Source organism: Arvicola amphibius, chromosome 12 (assembly GCF_903992535.2).
Source record: "Arvicola amphibius chromosome 12, mArvAmp1.2, whole genome shotgun sequence".
NCBI classification, from domain to species: Eukaryota; Metazoa; Chordata; class Mammalia; order Rodentia; family Cricetidae; genus Arvicola; species Arvicola amphibius.
Genome location: NC_052058.2, coordinates 32,312,999 through 32,333,668, shown reverse-complemented (window position 1 = coordinate 32,333,668; position 20,670 = coordinate 32,312,999). Strand labels below are relative to the sequence as shown.

General features: G+C 45.6%; 1 protein-coding gene across 6 annotated transcripts in view; it reads right to left on the bottom strand.

Annotated features, from left to right (window-relative positions):
- Positions 1–978: 978 nt before the first annotated feature.
- Ercc6 (ERCC excision repair 6, chromatin remodeling factor) overlaps positions 979–20,670 on the bottom strand; it is a 74,727-nt gene continuing 55,035 nt past the window's right edge. For all 6 annotated transcript variants that reach the window (XM_038348831.1, XM_038348832.1, XM_038348835.1 and 3 more), the window contains 10 exons: positions 17,438–17,533; positions 13,507–13,722; positions 13,032–13,142; positions 12,323–12,442; positions 11,829–11,923; positions 10,618–10,763; positions 9,846–10,538; positions 4,192–4,396; positions 3,552–3,624; positions 979–2,668 (listed from right to left, as the gene is read on the bottom strand). In XM_038348831.1, the coding sequence (XP_038204759.1) occupies positions 2,252–2,668; positions 3,552–3,624; positions 4,192–4,396; positions 9,846–10,538; positions 10,618–10,763; positions 11,829–11,923; positions 12,323–12,442; positions 13,032–13,142; positions 13,507–13,722; positions 17,438–17,533 (2,172 nt within the window). In that variant the 3' untranslated portion in view covers positions 979–2,251. The remainder of the gene's footprint in view (positions 2,669–3,551; positions 3,625–4,191; positions 4,397–9,845; positions 10,539–10,617; positions 10,764–11,828; positions 11,924–12,322; positions 12,443–13,031; positions 13,143–13,506; positions 13,723–17,437; positions 17,534–20,670) is intronic.

The window sequence follows — 20,670 nt, the reverse complement described above, 5'->3', positions numbered from 1 at the left end:
GCGTCGTTAGCCGGGCGGTGGTGGCGCACGCCTTTAATCCCAGCACTCGGGAGGCAGAGGCAGGCGGATCTCTGTGAGTTCGAGACCAGCCTGGTCTACAAGAGCTAGTTCCAGGACAGGCTCCAAAGCTACAGAGAAACCCTGTCTCGAAACCCCCCCCCCAAAAAAAAAAAGGTGTGCGTCGTTGCTGCCTGGTCTGTAAGGCTGGCCAGTGTGGCTATTTTACTCTCTGAACTTCAGGCAAGCTTTATTCACTAAAATAGAGTGAAATGCCACTCCAGGTTAAATAAGGCCATTTCAATCACAAGACTGACTTTAAAACCATCGACCAAAATGGACACTACCTGCTGTGGGCAAGTGTGGGGAAACTGAGTCTGTAATGGGCTTAGAATTGAGTGGTTCAGTGAAAGCAGTTGTAACATAGGAGTGAAAAGGCTTATGTAATTTGAGAGTTAGATATAACAGGAACATCTTATTCCATTAATATGTGGCATATATTAAACAGACGAGGTGTTAAAACCATTTCTAAAACAGTTAAACAAGTTCATTTATTTCACTCTTAAGTAACAGGTCAAAGGCAGACATCCCTGGCTGGTAAACCAACTACTAAAACCTCAACACACACCCTCTCTTGGGACATAGGAATCCTCTGAGGCTCTCAAACATCCAGGCCACAAAACAGGGAGCTTTGGGGGGAATGCACACCATGACTCTAAGTTAAACTGAAGTTTTCCATCTCACCGCCTACAACTGTCACATGACACAGTTACCTGCCAGGGGGGCTGAGAAGCAATTATTAGCTGGACAGTCATGTGTCCAGGTAAAACTCAGAGATGACACTGGAAGGAGCAGCCCATGCCAGCAGTCACAGAAAAGCCCAGGCAACTGCACAGTCTCTGGAGTAACAGCTAGACTGGTGTGAGGTGGGAAGGCCGAGATTGTTTAAAGACTTTACAGCACCAATACAGTAACAAGCTATTATCTTTAAAAATCCTTTATTTGTAATTATATAACATGTTTAATACATTTAATCTATTTACACTGCACAAAGTATTTAACAATCAAAAATTCAGACTGCAGCTCAATGTATAAAGGTGCTGTATATTATTAAAAAAACTATTCGATCTCAGAGCTAGTCTCTATGTTTCTCCCAGGTTGGCTGGATGGCCATGTTTACAGAGCAGAGCCCTGGAACTCAACCTACCTAGGTTGAGCAGGGCAGCGGCAGAGCTGGAACATGGCCTCCTTATCTTACTGCACAGTAAAAAACTTTCACCGGCTATTTTTAATTAAAGGGATGTCTGTACCTTCTCTAGCTTGCTATAATCTCAGACATTACAGGCATAATGCACTAATGCTTCCCACTGATGAATCAGGTCAGTGCTTCGGCCCAAGGACAAGGGCATCATCATTTCCCTGCAGGCTAATGACTAGAAGAAAAAAATAAACAAAGAGCCCCCCAGAAACAAACAGGCCTACAAACGTTTAGAACTTACTGACCTAGTTAAATAAATATTATCTTTAGATAATAAAACAGAATAGAAACTAATAGACTCTTCCTTCTTTGACATATTTATGTGTGTATGTATATGTGTGTGTGTGTATGTATATGGAACTGGGTGGAACCTGGCGGTAAAGCACAGACTTAGCACGCACAAGGCACCAGAGTCTGTCTCTAGCACCATTTAAAACAAACAACAAAAAGTGAACTGCTAAGTTAACAGTGCTGTAGAGAATTATTTATAAGTAGTTAATGACCTGACAGATAACAAGTACCTTTCTGTATGTGGCCAGTGGGAGAGAAACATTTACAGTTCTCTATCAAGGTACTGAAGTGACCAGATACAGACAAAGTGACTGATGGGCTAGGGTGGGATAAACAAAAGACATGTCCCAGCACCAGTAAGAACTGAGGTTTCTATCCTCAAGTAGAGTGTGCTCCCTGACAGCATCTTTTGGATTAAGAAACACATTTGCTCCAATAAGCAACTGTTAGGTCCCTGGTTTTATAACATAATTCATTGTGCCACCAAAACAAAACAAAACAAAACAAAAAGCTCTCCGAGTATTTTCTTCTTCAAGTTTTAGTCTTGAGGTAGATAACACAGTAAACACTTTCTGCAGCCATGCCCTTATACACGCGCGCGCACACACACACACATGCACACACACACGCACACACCCACCATCACTAATCACAGGATTGGTGAGCCGAGATTTCCATTTGAAAAGGTCTAGGAAGCATTGCTGTTCAGCAGTATTCTGGCTTCAGTTTCCAAATCCCTTCACCACCAGGAGTTCTGTGGAAATTGCAGAGATTTCGCAGTAGTTCTCGGAAGACACAGGACTGTGCCGCAGACAGCTTGGATTCGAACTCCTTTAAGATCTCCTGAGTGCTGGCCTGGCCATCCACCTGGGCCTGGAAAGCAATGAAGTTCCTCATCTCCACTAGAAGGTCATCATGTTCCGTGCTGGAGGGAGGCAAGGCAGCAGCCTCGGTGAGGTGCCCGCTGTCGCTCTCCAAGCGCTCCGGCAGAATGAGGTGGTTTCTCGCTCGCATTCTGGCCAGGAGTGAGGAGGAACTGGGGGCTCCAGACAAAAAAGTTCCATCTTCTCTGCCACTGAAGTGCTCAGGGGCAGAAGCTTTCCCCTCCTTTTTCACATTGTTCTAGAGAAAGAAGACTACACATTAATAAACTGAACTTCCAGCATATTCCCCAACCTATTTCCCCAAAGGCTATGAGGACCCACAGCATAACCCAAACTCCATGTGGTGCGAGGTGGGAGAAAGGCTGGAACCCCAAGGTACAGGATGTGCACATGAACCTTCCCATTGGTAAAAGGCATTTCCTGCAGACGCGAGCAGGAAGGAAGAGGAATGCAGTCATCTCCTGGGTGGCAGAGCATCGGGGCTGAGGAGCTGGGGGAGGCCCCGCCTTGCAGGCCCAGTGCCGTGGCAGATCTTCTAGAGGTCTAGGGGAGCTTCTTTCTCCCACACCACGGGTCAAGGGGCAGCTGTCACTCTCTCCCGCCCTCTCACGGGTCCTTAAAACACCACAGATCCGACCCGGGAAGTGCCTCACGCTCCTGCTGCTGAAAGCATGGACCGCAGGAGACTGGAAAGGGCCTCTGCTCCTGAGGAGTTCACATGGGTCTAACAATAGAGTCTTAGCCGGGGAGTTTTCACAGCCTTCCACAGAAAGACTGGTGTTTGCCCAGTTCTGCCATCACTGAAGTGTGGTGAAGGGCAGGTACTCTGCCCAACATTCAAGAAGGTTCTCTGGCCATTGGTCTAGACATGGAGCCTCGAGGGTTGACATGCCCCCTCCAGATAGGTGCATATTAACTCTAAGCACCGAACAGAGGGTCTGCGAAATTTTGTGTTCTAGGACGTTAGCTGGTCCTTCGATTCCAATGTGAGTACGTTACAACCCAGAGCCTACCATATCAGCTGTCACTATGGCAGTTACAACCATTTTCTTCAACATCTAAATGACACTTTCCTGGCCATCCAAGTAAATCTCAAACAGGCAGCTAGGCTACCCTGTTACCTGACACTTTTCTGTTTGTGATGAAGGACGCTGCACAGGGAGGATGGAGTTCCTCTTCTTACCGAACCTGTTCCTAAACAAAGAAGAGAGTCAGGCAGACAGAAGGTGAGGTGCTGCAAGAGAGGAGGCGGTGGACTTTCCCCAACTATTTCCCAGGAAAGCTGCTGCCTTCCAATCCCCACACCCCTGCTCTACCCGCTTGACTTCTACACTCAACTCTTGAGGGCGTGAGCACTTCCTCTCAGACTGAGATAACTCAGCATCCTCACTCAACACTGGACATGAGAAAGCATCTTGGCTAATAACTACATAATAATATGCTAATATTATAATCAGCATAATAATTACTGATGGCTATAAACTGGCTAATTATCTTACTAACAGTCATTATTTATATTTTTCACTAATGTAAACATCATCTCTCAAGCAAGACTGATCGTTTCTTCCCCTGAAAAATTGTCTCAGAAAGCAGGAAATGAAAGGGAAGAAAGACAACAGCACCTTCCCACGTCACTCGAGTCTGACCCATACGATCCTCCCCGAGGGAACTTCTTGTCCCACCGAGACAAGCCTGTCTGCCTTGGCTGTGCAGCTAGCCTCAACCACTGCTCCTTGCGAGCATGTCGGGATGGTCTCTTACTTCATTCCTGCTGGTGCACCAGAAACACCCCTGTGGCCAGTCCAGGTGGGAACACCAGATGCTGCGCCCAGGCATTGCTGCCGAGAAAACTTCAGAGCTTTCAAGGCGTCCTGAGCCACTCGGCTGGCTTCAGCCTCTACCAGCACATAATCCGGGTTGGCCCCATCCATGATGGCATCATGCTTCACAACGCTGTGCACTCCCACTAACCAGAGTCAGAGAGAACGACAGTGAGGACTCGGTACTAGTGTCACCAGAGAGAAAACATCACAACACTTTTGGCTGCGACTTTCCGGGCAGCAATTATGACTTGGGAGCTTCGCAACTGCTTTCTGTCCACGCTCATCACTAGCCTACAAGGGACAGTTATAAATTATCCTTGTTTTAAAATACCTGAAACAAATGCTTTTAATCATAATTTTAACATTTAATCTCTTCCTACCTGTACTGTAAGAAGATTAAAATATGAAACTCTTCAGTGGAGGGAAATATAGAATTTCAAAAAAATTAACATTCAATGAGAATGCTACATATCAGAATCATCAAAATACACTTACTAGAATAACCAGTGGAAGGTTCATTGCCCTGAGTGTCTGCATCAGGGAAATGAAACAGCAATGCAAGGCGATGCAAGCCTACAATCCCAGCCCGAGAGGCTACAGTAGAAAGATCAGAAACCCAAGGCCAACATGAGCTACACAGTGATACTCTCTCAAAAATAAATAATCAATAATAAAATTAAGTTAAAATTAAGTGAGGATAAAAATAAAATAAATTTCTAACTAGACATAAATACAAGAAAATAATTATACCCAAACCTTTCACCAAAATAAAATAAAAATAAAAACACTAGAAGAAAACCATAAAATAATGAAGTGGAGAATAGGCCAACTCTGGATCTATTTATCTGTTAATAAACAATAATCCTGGATTACGAGAAAAAAAGCAGCAAAATGGACAACCCACTTAGATTAAGAGAAAGAGAAATGTATGGAATAAAGGCAAAAGAGAAGCTATCTGTGCAAAAAGGCAAATCTTAAGACTCATTATAGGCACATTATGTATACTGCCAATTTGAAAACCACACAAACTAAGTAATTTTCCAGGAAAACAGACAAGAACTGTATATAGAAAAAACCAAAGTTACTGACAATAAAGCTATAGACCAAAATTATTATGAACATCAGTGAGAAAATACTAAGTATAACACGAAAACACAAGAACCAATAGCAAAAAATAAAGTAAAATTATAGCTCTCAGTAAGAGTCATGGGAATTCACGGTTGGTTACTGTTAAGAGCTCCACTATCTAATAAGCTTTACAATGCTCTTTTCAGTGCCATCCACAGATGTATCTACAGTGAAGATGCCTTTGACAAACTTCATGACCTATGCCTGTAAAGCCATTCCCCAAATCGGGGGCTTCCGATACACACGTGCCTTCCCCTAACTCCAGAATCTTACTTAATGAGCAGATGTTATGGTCATTTCTACGGCAGTGATGGCGTCTAGCACTTCTGACACCTAAGGAACATTCTCCTAGCCTTGTTGGCCAGTAAACTAATAGTAACAAAATCAAAGATGTGACAGAAAGTGAAAAAAAGTACAAATTTCCCTTTTTAAGTTCTTTCCCCACCCTATGCCCCCCCAACTTCATTTTCTTTCTTCCCCCTCCCTCACTCCCTTCTCTTTCTTTGTAGACTACCGGTGGGACCCCAGGTTTTATGCATGTTAGCCAGTGTTCTGCCACTGATCAATACACAATCCCAGTCCCTCTCTTTTTTGAAGGTTTTAATGGATACAAACCTAGAGGACTCTAGATAATCAATGATGAAATCAGAACAGTACCACCACTCAGGAAGGAATGAGGTATAAAAGAAACCTATAACCTTCCAATTAAAAAGTAGCTAAAGAAGATAATGGTGGGGAAACTCCATATACAATAACAATGAACATAAAACAATTACATAAGAACTTTTATCCAATTTCACTAATAAAATAAATGAAAACTAAAGTAAAATGAGATGTTACTTACAGTCAGGATGGAAGGAAAGAGAACTTACGGGAACAGAGAAGAGAAGGGAGTCTCCCCACTCTGATTTGACTGTGGCCTGGCCTCTCTCCTGCTGAGAGGGAAGAGGCCCAGACAATCCACATGTGCCTTAAAGGCTGTTGACACAATGAATGTTCCTTCGCGCATGTCTACTTTGTGACAAACAACAGGGACCCCCGTCTCCAGGCCTGATGTTTAAGACCTCTTAGCTGGCGCCTCATTCCTCTCCCGGAGCATCTCAAACAAAATCGTTGCCTTTGCTTACAGGAAGACATCCTAACCTTCCTAGTCAACAACTGTAATCTGACAGCTGCCCTCAGCAACCGCCGGGTGGTCTCACTGGGTTTCCTAACAACCCTCTGGAGACAGTGAACTCCAGCCCTATCTGAATCCTACACATCACTATCCTTTCAGAGGAAACAGACGGCTGTGGCCAAAGTCCGCATTCGTGCTCTCCAGGACCTTGCTTTGAGCAACTGCCTTCCTCATACTCCTCCTGCTCACACCTAGATTAAAATAGCTTTCGCAAGCCCCAACTCTCCTTTGTACTGGCTAGAACTCCAACTCTTCTGCACATTGAAGCCACCAATCTTAGCTTAATCTGTGTCAAGGTCCCTAAAAGTTTAAAGAAAGTACTCAGGCTGCTGCGGCTGCCAGATGGAAGCAGCACTTCCAGCACTGCCCATCAGACATGGAAAACTTCCATCTATGTATCTATGTATCTATCTACCATCTACCTACTACCAAACAACCTGAGACAGAGTCTCTCTGCAGCTCTCTCTAGCCTGGAACTCAAGAGTCTGCTAGTCTCTCAAGTGCTGGGATTAACAGCACGTGCCTTCACATATTTATACTGGCAAAAAAATAAAGATGTAACACACAGTCCTGACATGGCTACAGAGACAAGACTGCTAAGAACAAATGCTAATATAAATCCTCTTTCTGCAGGAAGTGGGCCGCTTATCTTCTGATGTAGCGACCTCACTTCTAGGAATTTTCAAGAAGCTGTGTGTCTACCAGCAGAACAGCACATGAACACAGGCTGTTCATTGCAGCCCTATGACTGACAAAAGCTTAGCCGGCAGTCTGTGTGAGGAAATTATGGTATGTCCATGGAACAGCCACAGAAAGGGAGAGGGTCTCTATGAACTAACAGGAAGGACTATCAGGAGAACACACAGTGTCAGCCTTTTGTGTCAGAGCAAGAAAAACACTGACAAAGAGAAATAAGAAGGAAATGCCATGAGTTCATGGGATAAACGAGGGAGGGAGTAGCTGGTAAGTCTCAACTTTTATAAACATGCAGTGTTACAGACTCATGAAGTAAAATGTGAAAACGTCAGGAAGCTGAGGGAGACAGTGAAGCAGAAACAAGTAGGCCAATCTAGCTGCGCTGTGAGGGAGGAAGACAAACGTTTGAGTAGTGCTTGGACTAGAAACTTTATAGAGATAAAAAGGTATATTTTTTTGCTAGCATGTTTTTCTTTTTGTGTGTGTGGTGGTGGTGGTATGGGCTATATATTCTAATTCCGTGCATGGTATGATTGTACAAATACGTTATCATGGTGACAATGAGGGCCAGGAATTCTCTCACTCTGGAAGAAGGGAGTTTAGCACACGGAAAGGCTCTACAATGCTGATGAAAACAAGACAGAGCAGTCAGCTCCTTCATTTGCTTCATGGATTTACTGAACTATATAATGTTCTGACATGGATACAGCGTGGAGCTACTACCAGTCATGGCAATGACATCACGACCTGCAAAGTCCTCTACATGGCCCATGGGGACATGGGACCCAACTCTCCTACCCCACTGCAGAGATCATGTGGACTCTGTCCTTCATCCTCTGAGGTGATTCACTCATCTTTGCTTCTTCTAAACCCTTCCCTGCTTAGGGAATTTCACCCTCACCGCTTCTCCTTGCCGTCTGCTCCGGCTGCTTTATTATTATGCCTTGGTATGTTTTTCTTCCATTTCTGGGCTTGGGTTTTATTAAGTTTCTTCAATGTGTGGGTATAAGCTTTCATCTAATTTGGAATATTCTTTTCCAGTATTTCTTCAGATTGATATATTCTCCTCCTCTCTCTTCTTGGTCAGAACTGCTGACATCTCACGGCCTTTCTGCTTCTGGAATTTACTGTGTTCCTTCCCGCATAGCTCCTGCTCGCTCGTCAAGCACACTACTCTTTTCTTCTATGTCTAATATGCCTTTGTCTCCTACCGGGTATTCTTCACATCAGACACTGCATTTTCATATAACTTCATTTTCCATATATGTGTGCATCTTTCATGCCTCTTTTTGAATATATGGAAGTTATAATTATTTAACGTCTGGGCTAATTTCACCACTAGTGTGTCAATTCCAATTCACTTCCTCATTGTGAATCACATTTTGCTGCTCATTTCTGTGCCCAATAACTTTTGAATTTGATGCAAAACATCATACATTTTATCTTGTCCAGCATTTATTATCTGTACAGTCCTGTAGGAATTCAGGTGAGGCTGAAACAGTGCTAACTACGAGACAATACTATACTTTCTTCCGTAATCTAACAGGCTAGCGGTAAGCACAGGCATTGTCCCCTGCTATGGATGTGCACAGAAATGCGTCCTCCTCTAATCCCTTTGAGTGGGCCTTTCTGCAGTTCAAGACAGCTTCCTTACAGACTGTGCTGCTCTCTCTCTCACCATTCTCTTTCGCATCAACTCCAGTACCTGGGTCTCCCTGGATGCTCAGTCTGCCCAGGATTCCATCTCCTCTCATGTCTCCCAAGGCAATAAGTGCACGTTCGGTTCACTTGTGTCCCACCTCAGAGAGACCACCACCCTTTGGTGCCTTCTTGGTACCACAGCTTCACACATGATAATTTAACTGTGGTACCATGGGAGGTAAACATCACGCCATCCTTACTGGATCTAAGTCCACGGCTCTTACCCACAGATATATGCATGTATGTTTGCAGATGTGTTTACACATGCGTGTGAATGTTAGAGCAAATGCTGGAAATGTAACAGTGGTAAAGGCTACAGAAGAGTCCGTGTGCTCTTCCTGGAATTTCTTGGACAGGCTTTCTGCAGCGTACAGAAACAGAAACCTACCTGCCTTCTCAAACAGAGCGTCTTGACTCAGTCTTTGGTGACTATGGCCATCACTCTGAACATAATGTGCAAAGAACAAAGACCAAGACACCTGGGAGCAGGGCATGCCGATTCCCACTGTCTTCAGCAGCTGTTTGTTGATTTCTCTACTGCTTTCTCTCTTTAATCTTGGCCATCAGCTCCCCTTTCTGCCTGCCCCCAGCCACATTCCCCGCCTCTCTCCCATTATCTGTTTCTCTAACCTCCTGTACTTGGAAAAGCATAGAAATATACTATGTAAGGAAAATGCCTATTAACATTCAGGTAGCGCATGTCTATTTGTGGTATCTGAACTGCTGTCATATGCTAAGTAGTATTGTTTCTTAAAGTTCTGAATTCTTTCAGGTCTTCAGAAGGAAGGATAAATCAAAGTCAGTACCATTAGTAAAGACTGCTGTGCTAGGAATGACTCCCACATTCGCTGCTCCTAGCACCCAGGTGAGAGATTCATCAAAACCATTACCTGATTTTTTGAAAAGCTTTTCCAAAACATAGTCATCACTGCTTCGTTCCTCGGCCTCGCTCGCCTGCTCAGAGTTCTGCTGGTGGTATCGCCTTTTCTTCACTAGGTGTGGGATCCGAGTTCCCTCAAACTTGGCGTCTCTACAATGCTTGGCGTGCTTGCTCTTTTGCTTGGACTGCAGACATTTCTCTGGGGTCACTTCTTTTGCAACATCATGTTTCCTTTTTGATCTGTGCTTACAAAAATGCCCTTCCATTCGTTCACTCCTGCAAACAGGTTCTGGCTGAACCTGGCAGCATTCCCCTTTGTAGGAAGGACCCTGCTTCTCATTGGTGCTCGCCTCACCAGATGGCCCGGATGATTGGTCCACGGTTGGAAAATCTGAACACTTCCCATCTCCACTCATGGCTGACAGCTGCTCCAGCTCGGACCCTGCACCTGTCTTTTCTCCAACTGCAGCACCACTGCTGGTTCTGCTCCCACTCGGGTGACAGTCGCTCTTCAAAGGGCCACTTTCTCTACAAGTTGCATTTTCTGCTGCCCCCATTGCCTTAGATTTTTCTTGAGTCAGGATGGCACCGTTTGCAGATCTGTCAGAAACAGAGACCTTCTTGCATTTGGGACCTGTTTCTGTGGCTGGTGGAGTCTTTTTTTTAAAGTGGCATTTGGGTGTCTGCACATCGGACCCGGTTCCTGTAACAGGGAGAACACGGCTGACGCTGCACTGCAGATTCTTACGCGACTGGTTAAATCAAAGGACTTAATGTGTTACCTGCAAAGATGGCACTCGTCTCAGTGCTCTGGGATGCGTCAGGACTACTCAGAGTAAACAGTTCATAAAGATCATTGGATTTGAAGAAGCGCCTTTGTTTTGGGTCTTTTAGCACTCTGTTTGTCAAAAATTGCTTGAAGATTTGTCTAAAAAGATAAAATTACACTGGTATGAAACAATATTTAGCTTCAATTCAAAATTCTAGTTTTAAAACACAAGAGATGGGGCTGGAGAAATGGCTCAGAGCACTGGCTACTCTTTCAGAGGCTCTGGGTTCAATTTCTAGCACCCACTGGGCAGCTCACAACTACCCATAAAAAAACCTCCAGTCTCAGGGAATGTAATACCCTCTTCTAGCCTCTGGAGGCACTGCATGAACATGGTGCATGGGCATATATGCATGTAGAAACCTATAAAGGTTAATACACTCTTGTCCTTCCACACAGGAATTACCTCAAAGCAACACCACCCCTCCTACCCACTGGTGTTTCAGTTAAAGCTTTTTTCCACAAGATCACAGCATCTTCAGGCCCTACAATAAGCCCTTAAAGACACACAATGCTTCTGGAACAGTCCAGTATGGGTGCAGGTGTTGGGATATGGGACAAGAATGAAGTCTGGGGGGCACAGGGGAAGCTGACAATGTTACCACTGCCTCAAGCTGCCTAGTTACAAGAGGAAAATCAGAGGGAGGGACATGCTGCCAGCCTCTCCAAAGGTCACCTGACTGTACTGGCTTCACTTCTGGCAGTTTTGCTAAAAGCAGTTGGCACACTATAGTAAGTTGGAAAGTTCCCCTCAGAAAATGGTATCAAATTTACATATGAGGAGTCCTTGATTTAGATTAAGGTACAATAATTACCAGGTTCAGAATTTTAAAAAAGAGTATGGTTGGCTGGCCGTGGTGGCCCATGTCTTTAATCCTAGCACTCAGGAGGCAGAGGCAAGTGGATCTGAGTTGAGGCCAGCCTGGTCTATATAGTGAGGTGCAGACAAGCCAAGAATACATTGTGAGACTCGTTCTCAAAAACAAAACAAAACAGAGTAATGGATCAAAATATATTTTATAGCAAAGAAAAAATAACAAAAAATAGTCATTGATACCCCTTAAGTTATAGTAATTTTCTTCTAAAATGAAAGAATATTTTAAATCAACACTTGAAATAACAGCAGCCCTTCTTGGTGAGAGCTCCGCAGCTGTTTGCACTGACCGGTGGTAGATCTTCTCCTCGATGGTACCGGCTGTGAGGAGCCTGTAGACAGTCACCTGTTTCTTCTGACCTATCCTCCACGCTCGCTCCCGGGCCTGTGGCAGAGAGGTCCATTAACAAGGGCCCTTCCAGAGCAAGGACCAGTAAGAGACAAAGTAACTGACCACGGTGTTCTAGCCCCTATCACAACTGAGAAGAAACATGCAGTTGAGCCTATGCACGCGGATGAACAGCCAGGTGATAAGGAGACCGAGACGGACTGACTGAAGAAGTGACCGCTTTCGTGAGCACTTCCCATACCATGGCTTGCAATGGATGAACAGCAGAGGACTCTCCCAGTCTGTATGACTGACTACGTGTTCTTCACGTGAGAGAACAAGATGTGACCAGAACCAAGACTGTACTTGCAGCCAGGTAAACACTAGAGCTACTGAAGAAAAGCGCTAATGACAAGCTGTCTTTCTGCAGGGCTCTTCTCCTCACGGAAGACAGACCTGTGTGTCGGTGCTGGGGTTCCAGTCAGGGTCGTAGATGATGACTCTGTTGGCCCCGGTCAAGTTCACTCCTATGCCACCCACCCGTGTGGTCAAAAGGAAGACGAAAATGGACGTATCCTGCAGGAAAGATCCAGAACAGAGTGGGCACAGCTGAGAGCTGCTGCAGCTCGGCACTTCCCCCACACCACCGGCTCGGCTGCTTTCCAACACACCCAAACCTCACATCGCAGACAGAATCTGTGACTCAACCTCACCTCAGATTTCCTACTTGTCAGTTTATAACAACTCTATCAAGTGCAGCTCATGCAGACACGCCCACTGGCCATGCTGCACCGGGCCTCAGATCTCAGCATTTCATTTCTAATCTCGTATGCCCGCTTCTCAAACCCTAAGTGCACAGTCAAAGGCAAAATGTCGCCAGGCATGGTGGCACACATCTTTAAACCCAACACTTGGAAGGCAGAGGCAGGTGCATCTCTGTGAGTTTAAGGACTGTCTGGTCTACACAGTAAGTTCCAGGACAGCCAGGACTACAAAGTGAGACCCTGTCTCAAAGAAAATTAAAAAACAAAACAAAATATCCAAAAGGATAATGTCCCCCTTCACGTGCTAGCCAGACACAAAGACCTTTCAGAGGCTGTGAGAGCAGACACTTTCCTCCACACACTGCCGCCCCTCCTGCCTCCTCTGTCACATCCCTTGTTACCTCATTGTATTTTGTAATCAATGGCTGTCTTGATGCTATGGTAGTGGTCCCATCCATTTTGAGATAGGAATACTTGTGGGCTCTCAGGAACACTTCCAGTATGTGTAGCATCTGTTGGGGAATGAGGGAAACAGTCTTCAAATCAAATATGCTCCAAGTGAGTGCTTCTCCTTTGTAAGCAGTGTGCCTTCCCCAGTGGGCCCATATTGAAAGGGTTTCTTGTTTTGAGGGAATACTGCTATGAAAAGAATATTTGCTAATTCCTTATGATGTAAACATTTCTACCCTTACTAGGATGCCAGAATCCGCTATGAGGCTTGTTAAAAAAAGCCAACTCCTATGGCCAAGCTCCCACACAGTCCTAGAAGTAACCCATGGGCTGCCACCTCAGCAGAGTGGCAGATCTCTCCTATTTTATCACTTGCGGTCACAGTCCTAGGAGCCGAGCTGTTTGCTGGCTGCAGCGTGAGCTCACCTGTCTTGACTGGGAAAACAGCAGCACTCGCTGGCCCTGCTTATGCCATATTTTCAGCAAAGACTCAACAACGATCATTTTCCCAGAACGTTTCCAGTAACCAAATTGATCTTCTTCTAGTTCATCTTCTGGAAGACCACTGAGATTCTTGGGACCACCCGAAAAGAGATCAGGGTGGTTGCAGATCTTCCTCAGAGCTACAAGTCCAGAGAAAATCTGTGATTTAAACACCAACAACACACGTGAGCTCAGATGACCCTGTGTCCACAAGAGGAGAGGAGGGAGGGAGGGAGAGAGACAGGCTACATGGATTACAGTCATTTTTACCAGCTTGTCGATTTCTTCTCTTATGTCAGCATTATGAGAAACAGTCTGGATCTTGAATGTCCTGTATTGAAGGCTTGGTCCCCAGTGTGACAGTGTCTAGATATGGAGCTTTTTGGAAATGAAGGCTCTGACCTCATCAACTGATGGGTTCATAATCTGATGGGCTATTGAGAGGCGGGAACTAGCGGAAGGGAGTGTGCCTGTGGAGGTGCGCCTGGTCCCCAGCTCCTTTTCTCAGACCCCTACCTCCCGGCCACCATGAGGTGAGTAGTCTGACCTTCATGTGTGCTTCCTGCGATGATGTTCAGCTCCACCGAGGGCCAGAAACAACAGCCAAGTGACTAAATAGCTAAAACCCTGAATCCATGAGCCCTCAAACCTTCCTTCCCTTCAGTCGATTTTCTCAGCATTGTGTCCTAGTGACAGAAAGCTGACTACCATAAGCTGGAAGAAATTAACTTTCAGCCTTGTTCTTACCCTGACTGGACAATTTCTCTAGAAGAAAACAATTTCAGTGGACTGAACATGCCCACAGAGGTCAGAGTCAATTTCCCTCACTAGAAAAAAGGGTATTTAGTTCATAGCACTGTACAGCTGATTAAAAAAAAAAAAACCCAACTTACCTTAAAAACACTGGCCAGAAACATCATGCCATCTGTGATTTACCAAATGTCTCCCAATCTTACATACCTAAGCACCCTTAAAGTCCTGTGGTTCAGTGTGTGAGCCAGAGGCTGACGTTCCCTTTACCAGCACGACATCAGAAAGGAGATATGCATGGCAAATACAGGGTTGGTCCAGAGGCTGGGGTTTGTTCACCCAGCCCTCAAGCTGCACCCCTACCATGTAAGAATGATTCAGGCAGCCAGGGCTACACACCGCAACCCTGTTGTGGATGGGGGGAGGGAGGTTCAGTTTCTCTAATGCATTCAGGCTGTGACTAGTTTGAAAGTTTAAGTAAAAAGGTAGAATCATAAATTAAGCCAATTTTTTGGAGTATGGTAGATTCAACTAAACAACAGTTATACTAACAATAGGAGATCTTGTCAAAGCTCTTCTAAAGAGTAATCTTTAAATCCCCGCTCTTCCTCTTGTCTTGTGCTATGCAATACAGCATCCACTAACCACTAGATACATGCAGCTACTGGGCACAAACGTGGGCAGTCTAACTTGGGGTGCACTGCACAAGTCAAATAGACTCCCAGCTACCTGGACCTCACCAAGTAGGTGAGGATGGCTTCAAACCCACAGAGATATGCCTACCTCTCTGCTGCTCACAATCATTTTCAATCTTCATTACATATTAAAATATTTTGAGGGTCAGGTGGTGGTGAAGCATGCCTTTAATCCTAACATTTGGGAGGCAGAGGCAGGCGGATCTCTGTGAGTTCAAGGCCAGCCTGGTCTACAAGAGTTAGTTCCAGGACAGGTAGGGCTGTTACACAGAGAAATCCTGTCTTGAAAAACCTAAACAAACAAACAAATAAATAAATGGGTAAAAATGAAACAAAATACATGATCTTCATTTTACTTGTTTTTCTTTTAAACATGAGTCTAGAGAATTTAAGCCTTGCCTTGTCTATCTATGGGACAGGGCAGCCTAGACCACTCAACCTAGAGGCACATGAGGGAGAGCTGACAGTTGAGGAAATGTGAGTGATTGGACCACCCATTTGGAAGAATAAGAAAGTGCTTGGGCTGGAGAGAAGCTCAGCAGTTAAGAGCTCTTGCTACTCTTTCTGCTCTCGCAGAGGACTCAGATTCGGTTTCCAGACTAAATGGTCGTTCACATCCATCTGCAACTCCAGTTCCAAAAGATCTGATGCCCTCTTGTGATCTCCATGGGTACTAGGCATACATGTGGTATGTGGTAAACAAACATACATGTAGGCAAAACCTTCATATACATAAATAAATACAAGAAAGTGAAGCTGAGAGCTGACTTGGAACTTAAGAGCACTAGCTGTTTTCCCAGAGTACACAGGTTCAATTCCCAGCACCCACAGCGCTCCAGTTCCAGGTGATTGGGCACCCTCTTCTAGCCTCCAGAGGCACCAGGCACAAACGAGTGCAGAGACACATTCAGGCAAAATATCCATACACATAAGATCGAAAAACAAAGAAAGAAACTGCTGAGATGTGACTAATAGGACAAACTGACGAAATCTGAAAGTATAGGCCAGAGTGTAAGGATAACAGGAGGCCACTGCAAAGCCTGCAAGCAGGACAGTGGACTTAGGAACACACTCAGGTGTTCCACAATGGGGCAGAGTGAGGACCATCGTTGCAAGGCTCGCATGCATTTAATGGCATGTAAGCATGTACCTGCTGGGGAAAGGCACAATACCCAAGTGCATTGAACTGCTAAGGCTTGTTTTGAAAGCACTCACAGAAACAGCTCTGCCTGGATAAACAGCGAGAAGAACTTGTCTACTTGGCCCTAGAAAAGTTACATGTCAAGTCAGCAAAACTATGTAAGGGTGTAGTGTATTTGCAGCTTTAATCTATTATAAACCTACCATATACACTCACTGAACGAACGCACACTTGTACTGAATGTTGACAATGCCCCTTCAGAAATGTGTGCAAATGTCTTCTTCAGTATCTCCCATACCCCAGTGGCCCGGGTTTCCCCTGTACTCCGCATGGGAGTCCTAGTCCTGCAGGGCCCATTCCCAGCAATCTCCTCCCACTGGACCACAGTGGAGAGGAGCAGCGTGCTGTCTGGTGTAATGAGCTCTCTCTCCTGGAAGGACTAGAGATTCAGTGAAATTCTCACAAAGTGTCTTCACAAGGTCACAGAAAACACCCGACCCAGTGGCAGCATGTTCCAGCTAAATAAAATTCAGATGCCCGGCTTCCAGCACTCATGACTCAACTGGTCCATGATGCTCCTGCCACTGTGCAGTCCCAGCATCACATTCTCATGCCAAGTGCTTGGGGACCACACCGAGATGACAAGGTATTCTAGAAAGCCAAACTCCACATCTGTGTGATTTATATAACGGGATTTTCTGAGTAGACACTGTCTAGTAGCTTCCAAATTCTGGACAATATTAGGGAATGCTTTCATAATGCTGAGAGTAGAACGAACCAATTCCTCTCATCCACGGGGGACAGTAAGAGTTAGAAGCTGCGAAATCTGGTCCGGAATTTCATCTGCTTTCTGAGATGGCAGTGCTCTACAGTGTTTATTGGACACGAGACTCACTGAGAAGCTGATACAATTTACAAATCTTCATAACCATGCTCTGGTAGTGTAATTTCGTCATAATTTCTGAGAAAACCCTGCGTGGTGCTGGACATCACCCCATAGCGGATTAAAAGCCTTATGTGACAGGACTCATGGTCACACACCCACCTGGGATCCAGATTCCTAGCTCAGGGCTCCACCCTCTTACCAGTGACCTCGCTCCTCACACCACACCTGTCTCCAGCTGTGGCTGACTTCACAGCCCACCCTCTCCCTGCCCAACACACACACAGACGGCAGGTGAGAGAACGAAAGTACACGAAGCCCGGCACATCTTAAATACCAGCCAACTCTCCTGCCCCACCCTCCTTGGTAACAACTTATTTCTCCAGGGTCTGCTCTTTGGCTGACCTGATTCTCTCCATTGAGAATCCGGTAAACTTCTTTGGAATCAATGAAATTCTGGTAGACTGTATGCTGCTCATTGGTTAGACGGCAAAATAAGACCTGCAAGAGAGGAAAGAAAACAATAGCTTTAAAAAGACATTAAATTATCACTAAGAGTCCCTAAAACATAGTAGAATGTGCACACTTTTAACTACAATGATACATCTCCCAGCTAGAGACGTCTCCCTTCTCCATATCCACCCATCCCCTGGTTCTAGTCCACCACCCAGCAGTCCCTCCAGCCTGGCTTCCTCCTCACAGGCAGCCTCAGGACCCAGGTGCACAGCCATGCTTCGTTTAGGCTCACTGTGAGGAGACTCTTTCCCCCCGGCCTTTCACCTACACTCTGTTTGGCAGACTTTGTGGGAATCTTTACCTCACCTGGAACCAAGTTTACCAGGCCCTGCCTCAGCCCCTACCCTCCCAGCCCACTGGGTTTAATTATTCCATGCCATCACATTGCCCATTCCCTGCCTCCCAGTCCCTTCTCTCCAAGTCTATCACCTCCACTTCAGGGCTTGACTGTCTTCACAGCCCATCTTGTTCCCGTGGAATGTTGTTAACTACTCTTGTGCTACCCACATGCACCATCATCACCACCTGACTGCTTTATAGTCAGTGCCAGCAGCGGCCCCAATCCCACGGCAGCTGCCAGTGTCTGCCCTAAGAGGTACCTCCCCTGTCCAGCACCATCTAAAAGCCCAAATGGCTGTAATGCCCTGGGGCTTCCTAAACCATTTGTCTACCAGCAATCTTTGTCTTAATAACTGCACACAAACAATCAGACAAGTAAAAAACAACAAAACCAAACTCGAAGTGGTCCATACCACAGGGGTTTGGATCGCATCCCTAAAATGGCTCCACTTTTGCAACTACCTCACCTCATCTAAGTGAACAAGACAGTTCAGTGCAGAACCAATCCTTCAACCTCGGCACTGGATCTCAACACCTACCTGTCTTCCTCAGGACAGTCCCCTACCCACTAGGCTCTCTACAGAAAAGGGGAGGACATCCTGAGAAAACATGAGACAGCCAGGTGCCATCCACACCCGCACCTGGTATAAGTCACCGATGGCACTGAAAATGCCCCCAATGCATCAGAATTGACTTCAGAGCTGCCCTGTGCAGCAGGCTCTTACCAGGGCTTCTTGCCCTCCACTCTGCCAGCTCCAGCCCTGCCTCCTCCTAGCTCCTTCAGCCTGTCTGCCTGAGCTTCTCCAGTCTTCCCAGCTAGTTCCTCTTCTTCTGCCCTCTCCTCTGATGCTGCTAAGGAGAACAGCTGCTTCTCCTCTTGATCTCTACGTGTTCTTTCAGCAAACCAACCTCTGCTCAGAACTGCAAAACTCTACCAGTTCGCTGTTAGCTATGTGCAGCCTAGAACCTTCTCCCATTTCTCAATTGCTTATGTAAGTGGATGCTGTCTAAGTACTTCAGCATGTCCTAAGTTTAACTGGTCATCAACTGCTTGTCCTCTGGAAGCCTCTACCACAGTGGACCCATCCCACTGTCTAAGGGCTTTGGGAGAACACGAAGATAAAATAAGATATGGGGGAAGGAAAGAAAAAGGGATGAAGGTAGCTTTGGTGGCAGATGTCTGAGATTCTTCAATATAAAAATCTAATATGTGTTTAACTTAAAGGCCCTGGGCAGAAGGTGCAATCATTTATTAAGATTCCTATCGGAGGCCTTGAGTACCAGCCTCAGTACCCTCTCAGGGCTCAGAGCTGGATGTCTATGGCAGGCGAGGACCTAAGGGTAAATAATTAACTCAAGTACATTACCTCTACATCTTTATTTTTCATGCAAAGGGGAAAAAATGAAATAAAGGGAGCATGGAGGAGAGGAGGAATAAGAAGAGGATGGGGAAGAATAAGGAAAAGAAGGAGAGTAAGGGAAAGAAGCAGAAGTAGCAAGGAGAAGAAGGAGAGCAAGAGTAAGGGCTGGTCTCTAGAGTTGGAAAATTCCATAGGCAAGGACAATAATAATGTGCATACCAGAATCACTCACTCACTCACACACACACACACACACAGAGAGAGAGAGAGAGAGAGAGAGAGAGAGAGAGAGAGAGAGAGAGAGAGAGAGAGAGAGAGAGAGAGAGAGAGAGAGAGAGAGAGAGAGAGAGAGAGATGGGGGGGGCAGGTAAAACCTGACAAAGCAGTACTCCATAACAGGTGACCCAACTCAGGAAAGAGCTAGCATTCAAGGGGAAGTATCTGACATTCAAATATCCCCGAATCCTGGATACACCCATTCTCCTCACCCAATCTCTTTGAGGATGCCCAGATTTGTTCATTAGCAAAGGTGGGGCATGCTGCCTTCCTGCTCAGTGCCTGTCTTCTATAGAAATTTCTATGTGGTCTGTTAGCAGGTAATTTTGTGGGATTGACTCTATGTAAATTTGACTGTTAGAACAAAGAATGAATGTTATCGTTCTAAGGCCTTCTGGTGTGGGGGAATGAAGCAAGGTCTCTCCACTGCCCCTGCAGAGGTTACACTGCTGAGGTGTTCTGGGAACGAATCCCATTTCAAAGGGAAGAATCACGGCTTCACAAGATTTCCACAGATATGACAGTGACTTTTCCAAAAGGCAAGTGTTCCCGCAGCTCTGCAAAACGGGTTGTTCCACGTGGACGTGGACGTATACCCTTCCCGTGGATCTGCCGATTGGTCGGTCAGCTGTGTATTCACTGTGTAGTCTTGTCGGCTCCAACAGATTACAGAGCGCCATGATGTCATCCTCGTAACACCAACTCAGATGCCATCAACCCCTTCCATAGTATGTTCTCAGGAATATATTCACAAAGAGTAAAACCGGTCCTTCTTATGACCAGCAGAACCCAAAATCTGACCTCTAGGTGGCCATGTGACTCTACCTCTTAACTATGCTCTTTCTTGATTCCAGTTACAGCCATCCTATCACCCCGGCTGGCCACAAGCACCAACACATAGCCCCACCCATCATCTACAATGCTCTTCCTCTCATTCTTTGAGCAGCCTTAGGTCCCAGAGTGATTAGCGGATCAAAGGTCTCCTCTGACTATTATTAGAAAAGGCCCACTTCTTTAACATGTCTTATCCCCAACTTAGTGAAAACACCCACATAACCCCCACCACCTTACTTATTAGTGACCCGACCAGGTTTGCGCTAACAACGACCACTCTGCTCACTGCTGTGCCCCAGAGCTTACAGTACA